Source organism: Excalfactoria chinensis, chromosome 1 (genome assembly GCF_039878825.1).
Source record: "Excalfactoria chinensis isolate bCotChi1 chromosome 1, bCotChi1.hap2, whole genome shotgun sequence".
NCBI lineage: Eukaryota > Metazoa > Chordata > Aves > Galliformes > Phasianidae > Excalfactoria > Excalfactoria chinensis.
This window is the reverse complement of record NC_092825.1, coordinates 151967312-151988335: the sequence shown is the minus strand read 5'-3', so window position 1 is coordinate 151988335 and position 21024 is coordinate 151967312. Positions and strand designations below refer to the sequence as shown.

At 40.4% G+C, this 21024-nt stretch overlaps 1 protein-coding gene across 1 annotated transcript in view; it reads right to left on the bottom strand.

Annotated features, from left to right (window-relative positions):
• The window catches only part of DIAPH3 (diaphanous related formin 3), a 218915-nt gene extending 198414 nt beyond the window's left edge, over positions 1–20501 (bottom strand). Inside the window, exons 1-2 of the mRNA XM_072344791.1 lie at positions 20252–20501; positions 10782–10814 (exon numbers count right to left, since the gene is read on the bottom strand). Of these exons, the coding sequence (XP_072200892.1) occupies positions 10782–10814; positions 20252–20383 (165 nt within the window). The 5' untranslated portion in view covers positions 20384–20501. The remainder of the gene's footprint in view (positions 1–10781; positions 10815–20251) is intronic.
• Positions 20502–21024: the final 523 nt, after the last annotated feature.

The following is a 21024-nucleotide window of genomic DNA, read 5'->3' as shown; positions in this document are numbered from 1 at the left end:
GTCAAGCAATAGTCAGATGGGCTCATCACACCCTCAATGTAGAGACTGCGTGGCTAAGGAAAAAGGGAAACGTAAGAGATCCCATAGCTGCAGTGCAGAAAGCGTTGGAAGTGCTCAATCAACTTGCTACTGACGATGTCTTGTCCCCCATACAAAAGCATTTCTCAACCCGGCAGTGGATTTTTGTTGTTAAGGCAGTCCCGGAGGTTCGCTTTCGGGCGCCTGAGTCTGATAAATGGGAGGGTCCCGCAGATCTTCTCACATGGGGCTGAGGGTTATGCTTGTATTTCCACAGGAGCCAGAACACAGTGGATTACTGCCCACCTGGCCCAGCCGTGGTTGCCAACTACTGCTGCCTCTGCTTCTGCTCCTGCTGCTGGGAGTGAGCCTGTCAGAGAAAACAGTGCAGGTATCGACTCTAATGACCCCTGAGTTGTTGGGGAATTTTTGGCCGCAGCATGCAAAGCTGACTAACTCTTCCATGGTGTTCTTGTCCCTCTCGGCGGTAGGTGATCCATTTCATACCTATGCTCTTGCCATATGTTATGCTGAAGTCCCTCATTTCAACAGGACAGCCTGCACCAATGATGATTTACTGAATCAGATCAGGGTGGTGAACAGTAGACGTAATTGTCTGCCCCTTGTTAGGTGCATGCGCAAAGGGATCTGGTATAGCACAGGATGGACCAGCCAAGGAGGCAACGTCCTGTGGCAAAGGGCAATAGCAATAGGGTTACTTATTCTCCAGCAGCTTCAGGGATCTCGAGCAGGGAATGTTCAATGGCAGGCCCTGGCCACCGTGCATCTCAACGTGTCAGCGGTGGGATGGGCCTGGTATCACTCCAGCTCACCTAATGCAAGGCTACAAAGAAGCCAGGACTATGATTCACAGGAGTGAGACCTTCCCTGGAAGCAGTGCTAAGGTCCATGTGACGATCGAGCTAGAGAATTACGCCCCTATACACCTGCCCCTGGGCATGGTCCCGATTTGCAGGTCAGGGTATGTCTACCTAGTTATACCCATTCGACCTAAGGTTGGTCCCTGCAGCTTGGGCAGGCTGGGTATAGCACCTACCTTGCCACGTGACATCCAACAGTTCCTCGCAGAAGGTTCGCGATGACAGCGGAGTATAGAAACACTGACACCAGGATGCAATGATCTCAATGGGATGTATGCCAGGTCACAGGTACTGTCTTTATCTGGCCCCAAATAGATGCACCACTGTACAGCTTGCTTGTTGGGCAGCAAAGAATGTTAATCGCACTTCCTGTGCGCTGACTGATATAGCTGATATGCTGAGTTCCCTCGACACCGGACTGACTCAGACGAAGATGGTGGTGGACTTTCTGCTTGCTCGGACTGGTCTAGATTGTGCCGAGATGGAAACCTAGGCCTGAAAGGATTCTGCTGTCTTGACTTTAGCACAAATGCATCTTCAGCCATAGAGAAGATCCAACAGGAGGCGAAGGACATAGCTGATTCAACATTCCAGATAATCAAGGACAGTGACTAGGATTTCTTTTCCAATTTGCTTGGCCTTCCCAGCCAACTTGAGAATGTTCTTACTTTGGGTGTGATTACTTTAGTTGTTATCTTGCTTGCTGTGTGTTTGATTCCTGTTATAGTTCGCATCATTCACCATGTTTTTGATCAGGTTTAAGTGCACCACATGGAGACGGCTATCAACCACTATCCACTTGTGACTCTGAAACTTCACATTAGCAAAGAAAGGGGGGAGATGTTGGGGTAGTAAGTTGTCTTTGTAAGGATTAATGAGTGTATACAGTAGTTCTGAGTAGATAGTGTTCTCGAATAGCTGAGTTATGGTCTATAGGTTGGGGAGTTAGTGGGCAGGAGGGTTAGGTAGCTGTGTATATAGGTCCTCTTGCATGTGTTGGGTTTTGCGTAGCGGGTGTACGTATCTGCATGGAAAGTAGGATGGCATATAAGGAGTATGATGCAGCAATAAATTGAGAAAAGACTTCATGGCATCCATGACTATATCTCTCTCCCCCAGATGGTTGAGGGCCTAGGATAAGTCGGGTTAATTGGTGGTTATGTCTTCTCTGATGCTTCAGCTGAGTCAGAGGTTAGCATCAAATCATCAATGTAGTGATACATTTTGACAGTAGATGGTTTGTTCCAACTTGCCAAGTCACGTGCCACCAAATTATGACAAAAAGTCGGTGAATGCACATACCCCTGAGATAGGACTTGAAAAGTCCACTGCCTGCCCTCCCATGTGCATGCCCTCCCATGTGCATGCAAACTGGTCTTGAGATTCCTTAGCAATTGGAATGCTGAAAAATGCATTCACCAGATCCAAAATGCAGTGTTATGTTTCCATCTCTCTACTCAATGTATCCATGAGGGAGGCGATGTTGGGTACAACAGCATGGATTGGTGGCATGACTTTATTTAGTTCTCTGTATTCTACTGTCTTTCACCACATACTGTCTGACTTCCTGACTGGCCATATGGGGGAGTTGTATGGGCTGTGTGCAGGTCTAATGCTCCCTACTCTCTCCAGCTCCTGCACAGTCTTGGTAATTTCTTCTTGCCCACATGGGAGTCTATACTGTTTTGTATTTGTGATCTGGCACAATTGTGACAAATAGGTTCAATTTTTCCATGACCCCTTATGATTGCCTGCACTGCCCGGATACTAATACATCTTTCCCTTAATCTGAACTCTCCTACAATGGTTTGGAGAGTCAGTCCTGACAGGATGTCTATCCCCAATATGTACTCTGGAACTGGGACAACAGACACCTTGTACTCCCAGGGTGGTAGACGGGCAAGCCCCAGTTTAACCACGTTTGGGTTATGGGGATTATCTGCCCCCTGAACCAATCTATCAATGCCTTAGTGCCTGAAAATTGGTTTGGGTCACCATATGTAATTGATGTTTCTGCCCCAGTATCTACTAATGCCATAACCCGCTGCACATTTTTTCAGGAGCAATGAATCATTAGTTCAACATATGGTCACCAGTCCCCTCTAGAGACCCTACTCTTGGGGAATTTTGGCTTCTCTGTCATGCCATCAGCTCTGCAATCCCCAAGTCTTTTTCCTCTGACAGCCCAACTGTGTCTGCCCAGGACACCTGAGGAGGTCTACACTTTTTTGATGGGACTATGAAGTCTTCTAGATTCTATACATTTTGTGGAATCCGTTCTATGAGTCTATTTCCTTCCCTTTTGGGCGAACTTTGGAATCTCCAACTGTTTGGTAACAGCCCCTCCTTCTTGGTGAGGGTGAGGTCCAGCATATTAGCTCACCTCACTGTCTCCTTGTTGGATAAGTTATCATCAACAGTCCAGGAACCTTCTGGATTGCTTATGTCCTTCTGTGTTGTCTTTCCAACAGATATTGGTATGCTTGAAGTCCTCCATGAGGACCTAGGCTTATGAGAACCTGAAGCCTCTCCTGTCTGTCTATGGAGGACTTCACCCACTCTGTCATCCTCGTCAGGTGGCCTGTAGCAAATCTCCCACTATAATCTCACCTGTCCCTACACTCTCTTTAACATTGATCCATAAATTCAGTCAGCTTCTCCTCCAACACAGCCAACACGGACAATAGCAACAAAATTCACAAGACCTGAACAGTAGCATAGTGTGGGTATTCTACATCCATTACTCTTGAATTTCACATTACTGGTGCTTCAGAAAAGGTAACACCTCTCAACACTCTGTACAAGCGAATAATTTCATGGTCCACAGAAAGCACTTTACAGAAGGAATAGAAATTTCATTGCTTGGTTGTAATGAAATTTACTACTGATGCTGCTGGCGATCCAAGTGCACAGAGGAGGAAATGGCAAAAATATAGTTCAATAATCTTCTGTGTTACATCAAAAATATATTTAAACCAAGCTAAGCAGTGGGGGATATTTAAAGACAGTTTTGTATCAGCACCATTGCAGTTCATAGAAGGTCTGCCATTCTATCTTTTTAAATACACCTTCCCTGTTCTAACCAATACAAACATTCAGACATATATTGAAACAATGCTTTTTAGAATAATTTTGTCAAGAGAAGATTTTTTTTCCTTAGAATCTTTGTAGAGTCAATATTAAAAATAGCCAAAGAATAAACAGTGTTTCAAATAGTCTTGATTCTCCAACCTGAGATTTATCTTGATGTACTGACTGAACTCAGTAGACTATCCAAAGTCAAAAGTTCGAAGGAAGTAAGATGTTAGTGGAAAAGAGAGATACAGTGTGATACATCTGAGCACTCAAAGGAGAAAGCTAGAATTTTTTATTAGAAGTATTATTTTTTAATACAGTATACAAAAGCATTACAGGGAATTTGTGACCAGCTAGTGAATTCCAACAACAATATAATCCTATCACCATAGCACAGTGTTGCTAAGGTTAAGGAAAACTGCATTTTAGATAAGTAGGCTATAAAAAAAACTGTAGTAAAATAAAAATGGGTACAAAAATAATCAGTAAAATCTGTTCTGTTCTAAGTTGTAAAAAATTAAAAAATAAACTGTGCATGAACAGCACTCAAGTTAAAAGTTATGTGATATTAAAAAGAGAAGTGAAGATAACTAAGAAGAAATGTTAACACTTGAAAGTAAAAACAGTTGAAAGTAGGACCGGTTCTCCATCCAGGGATAAGCAACTTCTACAAGTAGTAGGAGTATATTACTATTCTGTTAGCAAAAGCTAGCTGAAACTGTCCTAAGTCTTTTCTGCTCAAAGCACAGGGGTTTTGGACTGGCTGAGCTATTTTACATACTCTCCCCCTCACCCCCTCCTCCCCTACCCCGTTCTTATTTTTTTATAGTTGGTTGGTTTCTTCGGTTGGCTTAGGGGCTGCCTTTTCTTTGGAAGAAGAGGAGGAAGAAGGGTTCTCTTTTTTTGCTTTGCTTTTGTTTTTACTTGATTTTAGTTTAAGGTGAAATAGTGGAAGATGAAAAGAACAAAAAGATAAAGAAATGAATTGGCACAGCAGAAAAAGTATGAGTCTTCACTTATAAATTTGAATTTAAAGCAATGGGCTGACTGAGTACATGTTAGCTGTTATGCCTTTATGCCTCCTACCACCAAAGACTGGAAGTTCCATAATTAGCCATGCACTTTATTCTGCCAGTTTGAATTATCCACAAGATAAAAATGTCAAGGCAACTGAAACAAAACCCTAAATGTCAGAACCGGAATACAGTGAAAAGTAAATCACAGTCAACACATAGATACTAGTTATCAAGAGAATGCCTCAAAGCAGCCTTTTACATTTATCATCCCAAAGACTGTCAGGGAGTCTTCACAGAAAATCTGTATGGTCCCTTACACTACAATGCATTTTAAAACTGTCTTACAGTAGCACTTCTTCCAAAACTTTGTTTCATAGCAAAGCTCTGTGAAACTACAACTTCAGTAGTATGGCAGTCAAACCCTACTAACAAACTCTAACAGATGATGAGGTGCTGTTACTGCATATAGAGTACAGAGCTTCTAGTATGTAGATACTGTTAGCAATCTCAGTCATCTCTTGGCAGCAAAAGATATGCAAATGAATGAAGTTCTCACATAACTTAAAGAAACTGTGCATACAGACAAAAAGATGGAAGTTAAACTTCCTTATTATTTCCTAGAAGTGAATATGATCATTTATTTCAAAGGTGCTATAATCAGAGCAATACTCCAATCTGTTAGGGATTTCAATTCTAATGAATGTTTTTAAACAATCTCACATTAAAGAAACTGCTCAAAAGGGAGCAGCTGACAGCACGTATCAACAGGATCTGGGGGCATCAATCAACAGACAGCTGAACACAAGCCAGCAGTGTACCCAGGTAGCCAAGAAGCCATGGTATCCTGGCTTATCTTAGAAATAGTGTTGCCAAAAGGACCAGGAGGCCATATTCCCTCTGTACTCAGCTCTGGTAAGGCCACACCTCAAGTACTGAGATCAGTTTTGAGCCTTTCACTATAAGAAAGACATTGAGGCTCTGAAGCGTATCCAGAGAAGGGCAATGAAGCTGTGAAGGGTCTGGAGCACAAGTCTTACGGCAAGCTGGGGAGCAGCTGAGGGAACTGGGATTGTTTAGTCTGGAGAAAAGGAGGCTCTGGGGAGACCTTACTGCTCATTATAACTACCTGAAAGGAGATGTGGTGAGGTATGGGTCGTCCTCTTTTCCAAGGTAACCAGTGACAGGACAACATGCAATGGCTTCAAGTTACATTACTGTGTGAATGCTGAGAGCATCAGTTTTGATCAGTGTGGCCAGGTATACTTATATGTGTATACTATATACTTGTGTTTGTGTGCGTGCCTACTGAGAATATACACACAGTCTCACTATTGATTAGGCATGGAGACATAAGGCTGCAGCAGCCATGCCTCTGCTAGGTTACTGGATTTATTGCCCCCAACATTCTCCATTCTTAACAGAGCAAAAACTTCCTCTCCCCAACATGATTTACACATTTATAGCCAATTTGATATTAAGGTCAAAAGCAGTATTTTTCTTCAAATATTAACAGAGCTTAAAGCCCAACACCTGCTATCAAGTATAATATAATGATGCCCTCCACTGTTGGAAATAAATTAAGAGCATTCTAAACATTCTCAGAGCCGCTATGAGACCATGATACAAAACACTAAGGAAAAACTTAAAATGACAAGTCCAGATAAGCACCATTCACCCCTTCAAGACTTGATTTCAGACCAACTGTAAAGTAGGTATCACAATTTGAATCAGTAAATCTGAATAATAGCTACAAAGGCCAAAATGAAGTAGCCATCACAGGATGAATGGCATCCAACATTTTATCGGCTTCCTATTTCATTGGTTCTCCTTAAAATATTAAGAGAACCTATGAAAAACGAGCCTGGTTTTATGCACACTCCATGGACCTTAAGATCAAAGTTACAGAGATTCAAGGAAGTGTCCAAGATGAAACCTTCCAGCTTATCCCACTTTCCGATCAGGTTCCCAGGAACTACATCTATTTGTGTTCTGTCAATGGTCTACAGGCACCAGTCCAGTTCCGTGACTAGTGGGGTGGAAGGATTTCACAAAATCCGCGCCTCCGGAGAAGGGAAACAGGGGACTCCAAAATAATTAGACAAAAACAGTGGCAGCAATCTGAGGAGAAACAAACTAATTTCCTAAATATGGTATTAGAATGCAAGATAATTAGAATTGAAGCTAATAAATCAGATATAATGTGAGAGTATTTGAAAGTTGTAGGCGTTACAGTAATTGTGCAGTCAAGACAAGCAGCAGCGAAGGAGAAGAGCAGCGAAGAGAAAAGCCGAAGGAAAGCAAGAGAATGTCAGATAACCCACCAACGCCTTATATGAGTTCCCCCTGTGCAGGAATGATAACAGCACAGCAAACAGTCTTCTGGGGAATGTAGTTTCTTCTCTTTGCTGTGTGGACCTGGGGCATTAACACTTTAATTCCCAGTATACTACATGATGTGATGATGTAGAATACGATGATCATAAAACCATCACAGCGTTCTCACTTTGATCTTAGTGAAAACTTCTTATACCATCTTCCGTAAGACAACAGTGTCGATTTAACTTACATGCTTGATAATGCAGGAATCAATGGATTAATTATCACCAGACTAATTGCTGGCTCTACAGAATTTCAAGATCCATGCTAAAAGAATTACAGGTATCACTCCATCTGTCATCTTGCTTCCCTCATCTTTTTCTTCCACTTTTAATTAACACCTTCATATTATGACTAAAAACACATACCTGTATAACCATATTCATATTCACATTTCTATTAAGGAAGATTGCTAAAAGAGTTCTCCTTCAAAAGTGACGTTTAACACAAAACTGACATATGTAGGATAATTTGTCAGCCAGTAAATTCAGTATAATTCCAATGGACACATATGATATATTTAAAGTATGGTTTTAATCGCTGTATATTGTTGAATTTGAAGTAAATGTAAATGCCACATTAAATCCTCAAGCACATTTGGCTGTAATTAAATTATTGCAACTCTCCAATCTATTGCACTTGTATTAATTTTCCAGTTAAATGAACAATTTAGGTTAAAGGTGATTAACCATTTGCAGATGTTAGCTCCTGGAATAATCCAAACAGAATAAAGCAATTCTTCTCTGAGGATTGCTACAAATAACTCTGCTTTGCGGATGTTCTGAGAACCAACAAATCAAGTGGAATCAACTGGCATAGCTGGTCTTATTTACAGTCAAAGAAGAATAAGGCAGGGAACTACAGAAGTGATTTAATAGCAGAAGTTACCTACATCAAGGACAGAACATTACATCATCTGAGACTTGGCTTCCTACTACCTGTCTTAAATAAGCTCAAATAAATGAATGCACAAGGAAGAGAATAATAAAACTGTAAACTCATAATACAAGCAGATACAGAGTTTCTCAATAGAAATGTGATGATATATCTTTAAAGCATTTAAAGTGAGTTTGGCAATGCAAAGTTCCGATTTCCATGAACATGGGAATACTAGAAACACCCACAGACTCTCAAGACATGGAGTACTTTAAAGATTTACTACTTAAAGAAGCTGGAATTGTTCCACAGAAATATTGGTTGTACATTTCTTCTAGAGTTCACAGTTGATACAGTGTGACTGTTCCCCCAGGTAATATTGCCACAGATCTATAGAAACAGCACCTACAGGCATTTCTGTAAAAATAAGTAAATAACCTTGACTTTGGTATTGTTTTCTCAGTTCAAGACCGCAAGTTACTCCAAACTAACGCTGGGTGATACGAACGAAAGAAGGAAGGGGGGAAAACACACAACAAAACTCTTCTAGCAGAAGGAAATCCCACCTTCATGCTGAGCTCAATGCAACTTGACTAACATACACAAATATTAGATTCAAAAAGTAAGACGATGAATTCATTTTTTACTTTGTATACAAAGTATCTCCTAATGCATCTATCTGGAGCAAGAGCTTAAGTGCAATGCTTGGTAGGTCTCCAGAAGTAAAGTTACCATGCTCACTTTCCATCTATCTCATCAGATAGATTTCATCTAAAAAGTGATGCTAAACATACTTAAAAAAATTGGACGTAATCAAATATCTCATCACTGGCTGAGCAGAACATCCTTTTTTTAATATATACACACAGTTGGAGCATAACGTGTACTTATTTATGTCCTCTGTTTAAGCTATTTACTGCAGTGATTGGACCTCAATGCCCTGGGAAGGAGAGAGTGAGAGGGGAAAAAAACAAAACAAAACAAAACAAAAACAATAACAACAACAACAAAAAAAAAAAAACAGTTGTACTAGATTAGAAAGGACCAAATGGAAGAATGAGGTAGGTTTAGGTGGAAAAAAAAACCAGCTACCTGAAATGTGGTTTTGTTCACTAGTTATAGTAGCACATTATGAAGAAACTTGATTAAAAATTGTTCTGTTTTAGCCTGCATTATGAGAAGTGAACAGTCTTTCTCTCCCATTCTCATGGAGAAATGCACGCATGGACCATCAAGGACAGATAATCAGTAAACACGATCTATTAGAAAAGACCTGACATGAAACACAACTACAAAATCTTCCTTTCTTTTTTGATGGGGTAACAACCAAGAACATTGCGCAAAGCTCCTGTTTCTCTAGGTACCATTCACATTCTGTCTATAGGACATGTACTACCACCCCCAATTTTCAAGAACATGTATTTTTTACTGCCCCCTGCTTACTACATCCCCAGTAAACAGTTTTACATGTAGAAAATCTGCTACAATAGAATAGCTCAGTCTTCCAGACATTCTGCCAGTCATTTTAGTCACAGAAGCCAACAGTTCAGTTATGGAAGTTTGCTGTTACACCCTGACACAAAGTCATGATGAAAAGCTAGCCTAACAATACCAGCATGACAAGGAAGAAGAGAAAATTAGACAACTCCTAGGCCTTCATTTGAAATAATTATTAATACTGGAGGAGTAACAAACAGGAAACAAAGGATTGTGTCAATTTATTTCCATGTACTTGGAAGTAAAAATCAAGACACTAATTTTCTTTAGCAGCAAAAATACTTCATGTGACATCAGAGAATTTGTATCAGACAAGACTAAGTCAAAGACATCTTCATTCTTTCCTCCTTGAAGCTCTCAGAAGATTAAAAAGAAAGTGTGTTCCTTCTTTAACAGTCAAATAGCTCTCCAAGATTAACTACTTGCTAAATGAGAAGTTCCACTGGTAACAGTAGAGCTTAGTAAGAGGTTAAAGGAAAACCACTTTAACCAACAAAACAATAGAAAGGGACAATGAAACAAGTGTATTTTAATTGCAAAGGAAAAAAAATATATATCTGCATTGTGATAACCACTTCTGCTGTTGAAGACAGCTGGAGTTTTTAGAAAAATACTGATATGTATGTATGTATGTATGATAATAATACCTGGCATTGGTTGAAGCAAGCATTAATGACTTTACAAGCAATAATTAGTTTGTTAAACACTGGATTTCAAGCTAGCCATACAATCCAAGGAACTTTAATAATAAACATGATATCATAGGTATCTTAACTTTATCATACATAAGCTGTCACAATTGCTTGTCAAACTTGTCAAAGACATGATTTAGCCATGAACACGTTTCAAAGCCATGCTAAGATTTTTCACTACTTGAGCAGAGTAAGTTACAGACAACAAACAGTTTAGTAAGACTTTAACAATTAATTACATTAGTTTCCAAGTTAATATGGTTTCTGCGGCAAAAAGGTCATTTATATTATGTTAACGATGAGGTTATTAGCTTAGCAAAGCCAAAGCAAAACATTTTAAGTTGTCTTACCACATCATCTGTCAGTGTCTTGATGTTTAAATGCTGTAAATTAAAGAGGAAACCAGACATGTAACAATTATGTGGTCAAAAAAACAAAACAATAACAAAAAAGCAACATCAGTTATAATCACTCAAAAGATGCACTGACATCAGTATTGAATTATAATAATTCCTTTGCAAGCTTCATTTTGTAGGTTTACATTGCACAGCAAGTTTTCAAAGGAATACAGTGCAGATCCTCCCCAAAAAAATCAGTAATCTGATCCTAAGAAAGTATAATTCCATGCAGAAGAATATAGACAAGCACAGTTTGAATCAAATTGCATTTTATTATGATTTTAACTAAATATACTACAGCAGAAGACCTGTCTATAATGCAGCAACTAGAATTGTCTTCTGAAAATGGCTGTGAGGACATCACCAAAAGACTCAGCCAAGAGACTTCAAATCCAAAAGGAAAACAGTTCCCCAACAGTTTTTTAAAGCTCTGACTGCCAAGCTGCAATATACAGAAAGTAAAGACCACTGACTGCTCTCAAGCAATGCCTGTGTGGGAAGCAGAACATTAAACCACAACCAGAAATTCACACTGTTTCTTAGCAGTAACATTCAAATGCTCATGATCACTCATTGCTGTATGAAATAAAAGCTCCTGAACTCTTCTGCACTCCACTGCATATACAGCAAATGCTAGGAGCAGAGTTTCTCCACAAAACCTAAGAGGAGTTCTGAAGAATATAGATGACCGATAAATCCGTGTTGCAGGGATCCAGTGCACTGTTTTATATGACAAGGCTTGGCAAAGAAATATGAAGTCACATATTCAGAGAGACTGATTCTTCCCCTGTTGCTAGGTTTCTCACTGTCAAGTGTACAAAGTTCAGCAGGAGCTACAGCAACTGTCAATGGCTGTATCTAGATTAATTAGATTTACAACTCTTACACTGTCATCACCAAAATTGGAAGAGGTTGCCCAGAAAGGTGATGGATGCCCCATTCTTGGAGACCTTAAAGGTCGTGTTGGATCAGCCTATGAGCAATCTGCTGTTCGCTGCAGGGAAGCTGGGCAAGATGACCCTTATGGGTCCCTCCCAGTTCAAATGATTCTATGATTATGTGGTCATCGCCTATAACATCTTTTCTTTCTCTTCCCTCAGTACTGAAGAACATTTTGTGTTCTGACAAGTATTATCTTGCAATAGCTCTATCATCAGTATAATCCTGGATGAGGGAATTGAGTGCACACTAAATAAGTTTGCAGATGACACCAAGTTGGGAAGTGGTGTTGATTTGCCTGAGGGTAGGAAGGCCCTCCAGAGGGATCTGGATAGGCTGAATCGCTGAGCTGAGGTAAATGGAATGAGGTTCGACAAGGCCAAGTGCCAGGTCCTGCACTTTGGCCACAATAACCCCATGCAGTGCTATAGCCTTGGGGCAGAGTGGCTGGATGACTGAAGAGAAAAGGGACCTGGGGGTGTTGGTCGATGCTCAGCTGAATATGAGCTGACAGTGTGCCCAGGTGGCCAAGGCCAACAACATCCTGGCCTGTATAAGAAATAGTGTGGCCAGAAGGAGCAGAGAGGTGATCATCCCTCTGTACTCAGCTCTGGTGAGGAGACATCTTGAGTACTGTGTTCAGTTTTGGGCTCCTCACTACAAGAAAGACACTGAGGCCCTGGAACGTGTCCAGAGAAGGGCAACAAAGGGGTCTGGAGCACAAGTCTTATGTGGAGCAGCTCAAGGAGCTGTGATTGTTTAGCCTGGAGAAGAGGAGAGAAAAGAGAGCTGAGTACTCGGGACACTGCCATTCCACAGGACTAGAGTATGAACCTTTTAATGATCAAGCAACCCTACTTCAATAGCACTGATCTATCAGTTTCATTAGAAAGGAGGAGGAACCCAATAGAAACTACAACCTAACTGTTCAATTCATTCAGCATTATAATATCAAAGCACCATTTGACTTGCAGTAAGACACTTTGAAATACGTAAATATGTACTCTGAGAATATTACAACTAACTAAATAAATAAAAGCTTCCCCAAGATACCAATTAGAATATGACAACTCAAGTCATCTTTTTCCTCTCCCTCACCAAATCATCCTTCTCCAGAAAGGTTAAGTCAGCTGCACATTTTCATTGACTTTGGTAGCATTCAATAACAGAGATGTGGAAAATAGCACTGACTCACCAAAATCTTCTAAGATTAGATGTTAGGCTTATCTCTTAATGACACAAAGTTAAGAGCAATGTCATCACTTAAGAACAGGAGTACACGTTCATTCTTGCCAGGAAAGGCAAGCCAAGTTACAATAATGGGTAAAAAATAAATAGATTATGCTTAAATAGAGCATGTTTTATTACAGGCATAAATTTTTATTTTCAGTCCAGGATATGTAAATTGACAGAATTAAGACATATTCTGCTCAGGTAAGCAGGTTGTCTTAACTACAGGCCTGCAAGTAAACAAAACTGGGTTAAGTAGTGTTCTAGTAGTAGTCGCAGTTACTGCTAAGAACATTATACAAGCTTACAGAATATTATATTGCAGCTGATGAAAATACTAATATGCAACTCTATGCATTCCATGAACTACTCTAGAATAATAAAATCATTTCTTCTGAGAACACAAGAACTACATACAAGTATTTAATGAGTTTATTATGGATTAAATAGATACACATAATACTGCTAATCTTGTTTTATGTCAACATCCTATTCTGCAGTCAAAGAAAAACAAAAACATCAAGAGATTAAAGAGCTACGGTATCTGGAAAGTCCAGATTTATGTGGATTTAGCATGCTTAGAAAGTCAAGATTTACTGGGATCAGTAGCACCTATAGCTGGAAAAGCAGAATTATCACTATTATTTAGTCTTCAGCTATATAAACACCTAACATAACTTATTTTTTAATATAGGACAGGGAGAAGGAGGTGATTTTACTTAGAAATTGAGCTGCCAGCATTTCAGCCAAAGCTAAGGCAGAATTTAAACATATACAGATTTAGTATTTTTGAAGAAAGCAATTTGATATGGAATTGCTCCTTACTGAAAATGAAGTTCCTCTGGCATACCAACAAATAACTGGTCTAATTAGACAAAGGATACATACATATGTTCAGTGTATGGTACAGGGTATTTGATAAGCTGTCGGAAGGCCTGATCTCAAGAACATCAAAGACAATGAAAGACTTAGAAAGTGGGGGGTAAAATAAGGCACAACAGACAACATTCACAACACATGCACAGCTAGGCAGAAATTTACTTACAGAACAGAAGAATCACCATATCTTATAGAAACATCAAATATGGAGTAAGTAGTCATGTGTGATACAACTTTTGGACCATACTGCTGGGAAAAGTAGGCCAATAGTACTCGGCTTCCTGTATGCTCACAGTAAGGAATCTTATTAGTATGCAGAAGACTCTTTATACAAACAGTTTCGTAGCATGCACTGAAAGTGAATTTGCAAGACAAGGTTTAACAAATTGAGTCACTGCTTTTTATAATTACTCCAGGCAACTGTGGGTTGACGCAGTGAAGTGAAGCAAAGAAATGAGAAACACCAACACTACAGCTCAATATATGCTGCAAAGGATGAAGAACATCCTAAAGCAGTGTAAGATATACACTGTAACATTCAAATATTCTCTACCAAAGGCAGCTTCTACCTTTTCTTGTGGGGCTCTTTTCATCATCACATAAGTACAGTGTAACATCACTCATCTTCCTGAATGAAAACAACTCGTTTAAAAAACAGTACTTTTTTACTTGAATTCAGATTATATGCAGCATGGATGGACAACATTAATATGCCAGACACTCGGAAGCCCAACTTATTCATCATAAATGGAATTATAAGACAGATAAGCATCCAACCATACACTGCTGCCAATATGAGGAGTTCAAGCCATTCAGAAGAGCAGAATCTCAGGCAGCTAAACACACGTGCATGCCATAGAATCACAGAATGACCTGGGTTGGAAGGGACCTCAAGAATCATGAAGTTCCAAACCCCATGCCTGGCAGGGCCACCAAACTTCCACATTTACTATATCAGGTTGCCCAGGGCTCCATCCAACCTGGCTTTGAACACCTCCAAGGACAGGGCATCCACAACCTCCCTGGGCAGCCTGTTCCAGGACCTCACCACTCATAGAATCATAGAATGACCCGGGTTGGAAGGGACCTCAAGGATCATGTAGTTCCAACCCCCCTGCCTAGCACTCTCCTAGTAAAGAACTTCCCCCCCAACCTAAATCTACCCTCTTTCAACTTCAATCCATTTCCCCTTGTCATACTATTATCAGCCCTTTTGAAGAGTTTACTCCCCTCCAAGATATAGGTTCCCTTCAGGTACTGAAAGGCTGCAATGAGGTCACCCTGCAGCCTTCTTTTCTCCAGGCTGAACAAGTCCAGCTCCCTCAGCCTGTCTTCACAGGGGAAGTGTTCCAGTCCCCTGATCATCTTCGTGACCCTCCTCTGGACCCTTTCCAACAGCTCCAACAGCCATCACACAGTTGTTCTTAAATAATTTCTATTTATAAAAGAAAATGGAAAAAAAGGAAAAACACCTCCCACATCTGAGTATTCAAATCCATTTTCTATCTTTATATTTGCTTTCTTACAGAAAGAGGGAAAAAGAGGGGAAAAAAAGTTAACAGAAGTAAATAAAGACACTACACATGCACAGCTTGATACATAAAAAACAGCTTATAGACTACGTAAGAAAAAATAAATAAAGAAGAATTTAAACAAGATACCACGAGTTTTAAGAGAACTGTCTGACTTAAGACTGGAAGCTGAAATTACCAAGACAGATGATGTACATACAATCACACAGATCTACCTGTACCTTTTTAAATTAGAAAGTGAGAAAGAACTCCAATACTGCCATTGATTCTAACACCGGAAAGATTCAACACAAGCTGTTTTTTCCCCAAAGACAATTATCCAGTAGAATCACAACTAGAAGACTGAAGAACGGATTGCAAAGAAACCTGTAGGCTCAGTTACAGCAGTGTAAATAGGACTGTTACAGTGGATGTTATTACTTTAAGATCCCTTTTGTCACAATACTCCCTAAGAAATTTTACTATCTCAATCTGTAAATGCGCTTTAAAAAGTGCAGAATAGCCCAACAGCATCTCCTGTTTTTAATTTCCAATACACTACTTCAGCATGTATTTAATGGCTTTTTTTTTTTTTATATGTATACATTCTCTCTGTTGCTTGAAAGGCAGTATGAAAAGCAGTTAGGTGCAAAATTATCTTAATATGACAGTTTCTACACTGTGATATTCTTTAGACACTGATGAGTTAAACTTAAAATTGGTGCTTACAGGTAAGATTATATAACAAAGTGCCAGAATGCAGCACTAAAATTTAGTATCATAACCCACAGTGTTAATTCATGCCAACAAAAATAACAGCATGAGGAATTTACAATTTTACAGAGCGGCAATAAAGAGTTTTAGGTAACATCTGTTCAGCAATCATTTCTTTAAAAGACTAATTTAGATTCAAGGTCTTACACTGCAGCATAACTGCAGCAATAATTCAGTCACTTCATAATTAAAGATATTGACACAGATCGGTCTTACCTTTCTCCTCTATGCCAGTCAAACAGAAATGCTTTTGCTTTTAACTACATCTTTCTTTGATTTATAAACACTATTAACTGCAAGTGTTAATTTGCCTATGTTAAACAGATTGCTGCAAACAAGAAATTCTTCCTGACTCATATAAATTTCATGGAGAACTTAAAAAATATAACCTGAAAGTCACTGAAGATTGGTCAATGATATCCTCAGGTTAATACAAACACTTCTAAATCAGCTATGCATCCAGTTGACATTTTGAGGTCTAGTACCTACAAGATGCAGTCCCAATAAAGAGCAATTAGAAGTAGTTTAAGTAATCTAGCAATCATTTATACAATTTCTAAACATTTCCTATGAAAATATATATTTACACACATATACACCAAGTAAAAAGAACACCCTGCTCAGATGATATATAGTTGGTGCAACCCCTGCTATCCTTCATTCCATTTCTGCTTTTTACCAAACTCTGACCCCTCAAAGATGAATCTAAGGGCTTTCAACAAAGCTAAACGACCACAGTATCATAGAATATGTTATCCTTCTATGAGTTAAGTTCTTCCAAACCCTTAGACCTGCTGAACAAAGCTAAACTGGTAAGTGCATCAGAACTAATCATCATGCCATAAAAATGTCTTTCTGTTTGTTCTTTTAAATAATTCTGTGAAAGAATAAAAAGAACTACTAACTACAACTTCGAATTCATTCTTCCGAGATTCTAGTTTATTCAGGACGGCAGTACTTCAGGAAGACATTTAAATGGAATTAACAACTATTTAGCCCAAAGCCTCTTTCTCCCTCATCTAAATGAAGTGGTAAAAATCAAGAGATTGTTCTGCTAAATAAGGACTTCTGCTGGAGAGAGGGAAAAAAAAAAGAAAAAAAAAAAAGTGTATGTTAACAATGTCAATTTTGTTAACCAGCAATTCAATTTCACCTGAAGGTCTGTCAAGAAATCAAATCCTTTTCCAGATTGGCCTAACTACTGTTGATTTGGTAACTCTCAAGTGACAGATCAATACGTCGCATTGATTGGAACAGACCAACTTGGAATTTATCTTGAAGCCTTTTTTCCTACGGAAAATTAGACTAATCCAATCTGGATGACTTGAGTTTGTTGAATCTAATAGTCAATTTTTACCACATTTGATTAATGCATATTAGATAAGAAACATAATTTGGGTAACATAAAGAAGTACGGCACAACAAGTATCCCAAACATAGACAGGGCACAGCCTGTATTTATAACTGGATTATAGATAATTCAAAGGAGTAAGGAGAGGTTTTACGTACTGACACAAAACTAATCTAACAAATGAAAGATGTATTACAGAAGAAATTAGATATGAACAAATCAATACATGTACAAAATCTTTCCCACCATTCACTCCTCCCTCTAAAAAAAAAGTCTCTTAAGAAGTCAGAAGGTAAAGAGGAGGAAGGAGAATATACCTATTTTAGTTATAACGGATACATATTCTGCGTTGCAACATCTTAGGACAGAAACTGATGATATGACAGAAACTCATTTCTCCCAGTGCCCTTCAAGGAAACCACTACAAATCAGAGATGCTGGGCCTACAATCATTAAAATAACAGACATTCACAATTTGTACTGATTTGTATCTTTCTTAAGCAGAAAATTATTACCTGGGACAAACCAGGGATTAAAGGAAACACCCCAATGGTTATAGAAGCTGTAGCAACTCTTTAGATCTTGGGGCATGAAACAGCTTGCTACTCCATAGAAACTGTTAATTTCCACAGATCAGATTTGTAAACCATGCTTTTCAGCAGTCTACAAAAAGATGGAGACAAAAACTAATACTCTGTTTAAGGAATATCAACTCTTCTTAAGATCTCCCAGTGAGCTAATGGCATATCTAGAACACAATCCACGTTAAAATGTACTGTCACATATCGCTATCCCGAGGCAACATCTTTGCTTTAAGAGTACTTATAAAGATGAAATACACGACTGTCATCTCAGGTCAAACACTTTTGAAAGTGACAAAGCATTCTCATGAATTAAGGATATTTTCAGTCACTCTTGTTTAAAGAATTTAAGAAATTGGGAAAAAAAAAAAAAAAAAAAAAGCTATGCTGTCATGATGATCACATACTGTACAAAGTTACTTACTGTTAAGTAAAACACCCAAATTCAGCTTCCTTGGCTTTGTGTGTTCGGGTCAAAGTAAAATCAATACTATAATCCTGAGAAGCCAGTGAGCTGATGCCCATACCTGCACACACCTAGACTTAACAGGCAGATACAACCAACACGCTCATCTGCACCAAAAAGAAGGCCTCTTTTCTCTACAAATCCCATCTGAGTTCATTTCAGTAACAAATTCTCAAGGGCCTTGTTATATCTGACAGCTACACTCCCTAAAAAAAGTGTTTGTATTTCTATTGAGGGGAATACTGAAACTGATGGCAAAACCCTAATTTCCCTTCCCAGATGTGTTTAAACAGTGGAAAAGATGGCAATATGCAATTTTCCTAAGACCTTAACAGTTGAAGTGTGGCCAAGAAATAAAAGATTTTGAACTCAATACTGTTGTCAGCCTTAATTATACATAAATCTACTTCTTGCTTCCTGCAGGAATAAACCGGTCACCAAGTCGTATACCGACACTACTCCAACTAAGCAGACTATATAGGTTTTCACTCAGATACCCTAGGCTAAAGAATGTTTTCTGACACAGTCGTGTATTTATCTGTGACCAGCTAGGTTACCTGCGTGACTAAAATGCAAGCACCTAAAATAGATGTATAGCCAGTTGTCAAGGCAAACAAACAACTCTTGGCCCACAGTTTTACACACACATTCTACAGTACACATCTGTTCTGCGTGTGGTGGGTACAATACTTTCAGAATGCATTATTTGTTCAGCTTTAATATTTGAATAATTCAGCATGTCCAAAGAAAAAAACTGGCTACTCTTAGGCACTTTTTAGCTACAGCGCATCTTACATACATATAATTCTGTAGGCACCTACTTGCTCTTTTCAGGTTCCCTATTGATGAGTTTGCTAACTAAATCTTGTAAAGCAGGGCTAGGGAGATCTGTGTCCTTTAAATTACTACGTTACACTATTACTACACTATTCTATTAGAGAGCATCCAAAGAACTTCAAAGATGGTGAAGGATCTAGAGGAGAAGACATATAATGATCAGCTGAAGTCTCTTGGTTTGTTCTGCCAAGAGGAGACTGAGAAGACACCTCATTGCAGCCTATGGGGCTGAGAGGAGCAGAGGGCCAGAGCTGATCTTTGCTCTCCGGTGAGAAGGACAGGACCTGAGTGTCATGGAAGTCCAACATGAGAGGGTCAGATTGGATAACTGGAAAAAGTTCTTCTCCAGAGGGTGGTCATGCACTGAGCAGGCTCTCCAGAGAAGCAGTCAAAGAACTGAACTTGTTGGGAGTTCAATAAGCATTTGGACAACACTCACAGATATATGGTCTAATTTCTGGGTCACCCCATGTGGAGCCAGGACTTGAACTCAACGTTCCCTTCCCATTCAGACTCTGAATTTCATAAAGCATCCTGTTATCCACTAAACAGCTTATGTAACCAACACAAAACCCAAACATCTAGCTCTAGTGCAAGTAACATCATACGCAGGTGAAGAGCCATTCTTTTAACACCCTTATCCCTACAGCTGTCACACGGCGACTCAGAAAATTCCTTCATAAAGAGCAGAGACCTGAAAGCACACGAGGCAACCGGGAGCCAGGCCCTTTACAGACAGCAGGACGGAAGCAAGCTGTGGCGGGCTGGCCCTGGAGGCTCAGGAAGACGGAGCACGGAGGAGCCAGGCCTCCGCCTATGCAACAGGCAGGGCCGTAGGAAGGAGCCGTACTTACGAATTTAGGCTTCCTGCCATCCGCGGCCTCCTCAGGTCCGCCGGCCGCCGGCGGGCCCTTCCTGCGGAGCCCCTTGTTCTCCCTCCCGCCGCGACCCGGCGGCGAGCGCGGCCGCGGCCGCCGCGACTCCATGGCCGTGCTCAGAAGAGGCGAAACAGAGACAGCCGGGGCTGCGATTAGAGCGGCTTAGCTGAGCTGCGCCGGCAGGGTGCCGCGGGGGAGAAGGAGGGGGCTCAGGGTTAAAGCCAGGCAGAGGATTTACAGCCAACAGCCTTTAATCCCGGCAGCGATGGCCGCCGTCCGGACTGCACCGCTGAAGCACCCCCCAACGCCACACGCAACCCAAAGATACCGGACCGGGCGCAGCACAGAGCGCGCTCACAACGGCCGCACCCCAACGCCGGTTAGCGCCCAGGAATGCACCAGCATCCGAATCGTCCCGCCACTGCCGGTCCCGCCCCCCTCCCCTCCACGACAGCCAATCCGAGGCAGCAGAAGGAAACTGTCGCTTTCTGGTTGGATGGCCTTCTGCCAATCGCCGGTGAATCATCCCCGAGAGCTCATTCCCTCACACTACGTGTCCCAGAGAGCTCCCGCGCGGAGAGATGGCGCCTGCGTAATGGAGGGTATGTCGGGAGCTGTAGTTTTATACAGCCACGTAACGCGAAGCTTATGGCGGTGTGCCCTGGCAGGGCGGTTCCCTCTCTGGTTGAACTGTGCTTGTGTAGATAGGTGTGTCTGTGTCCAGGAAAGAAGACCCTGCAATCTCTTTG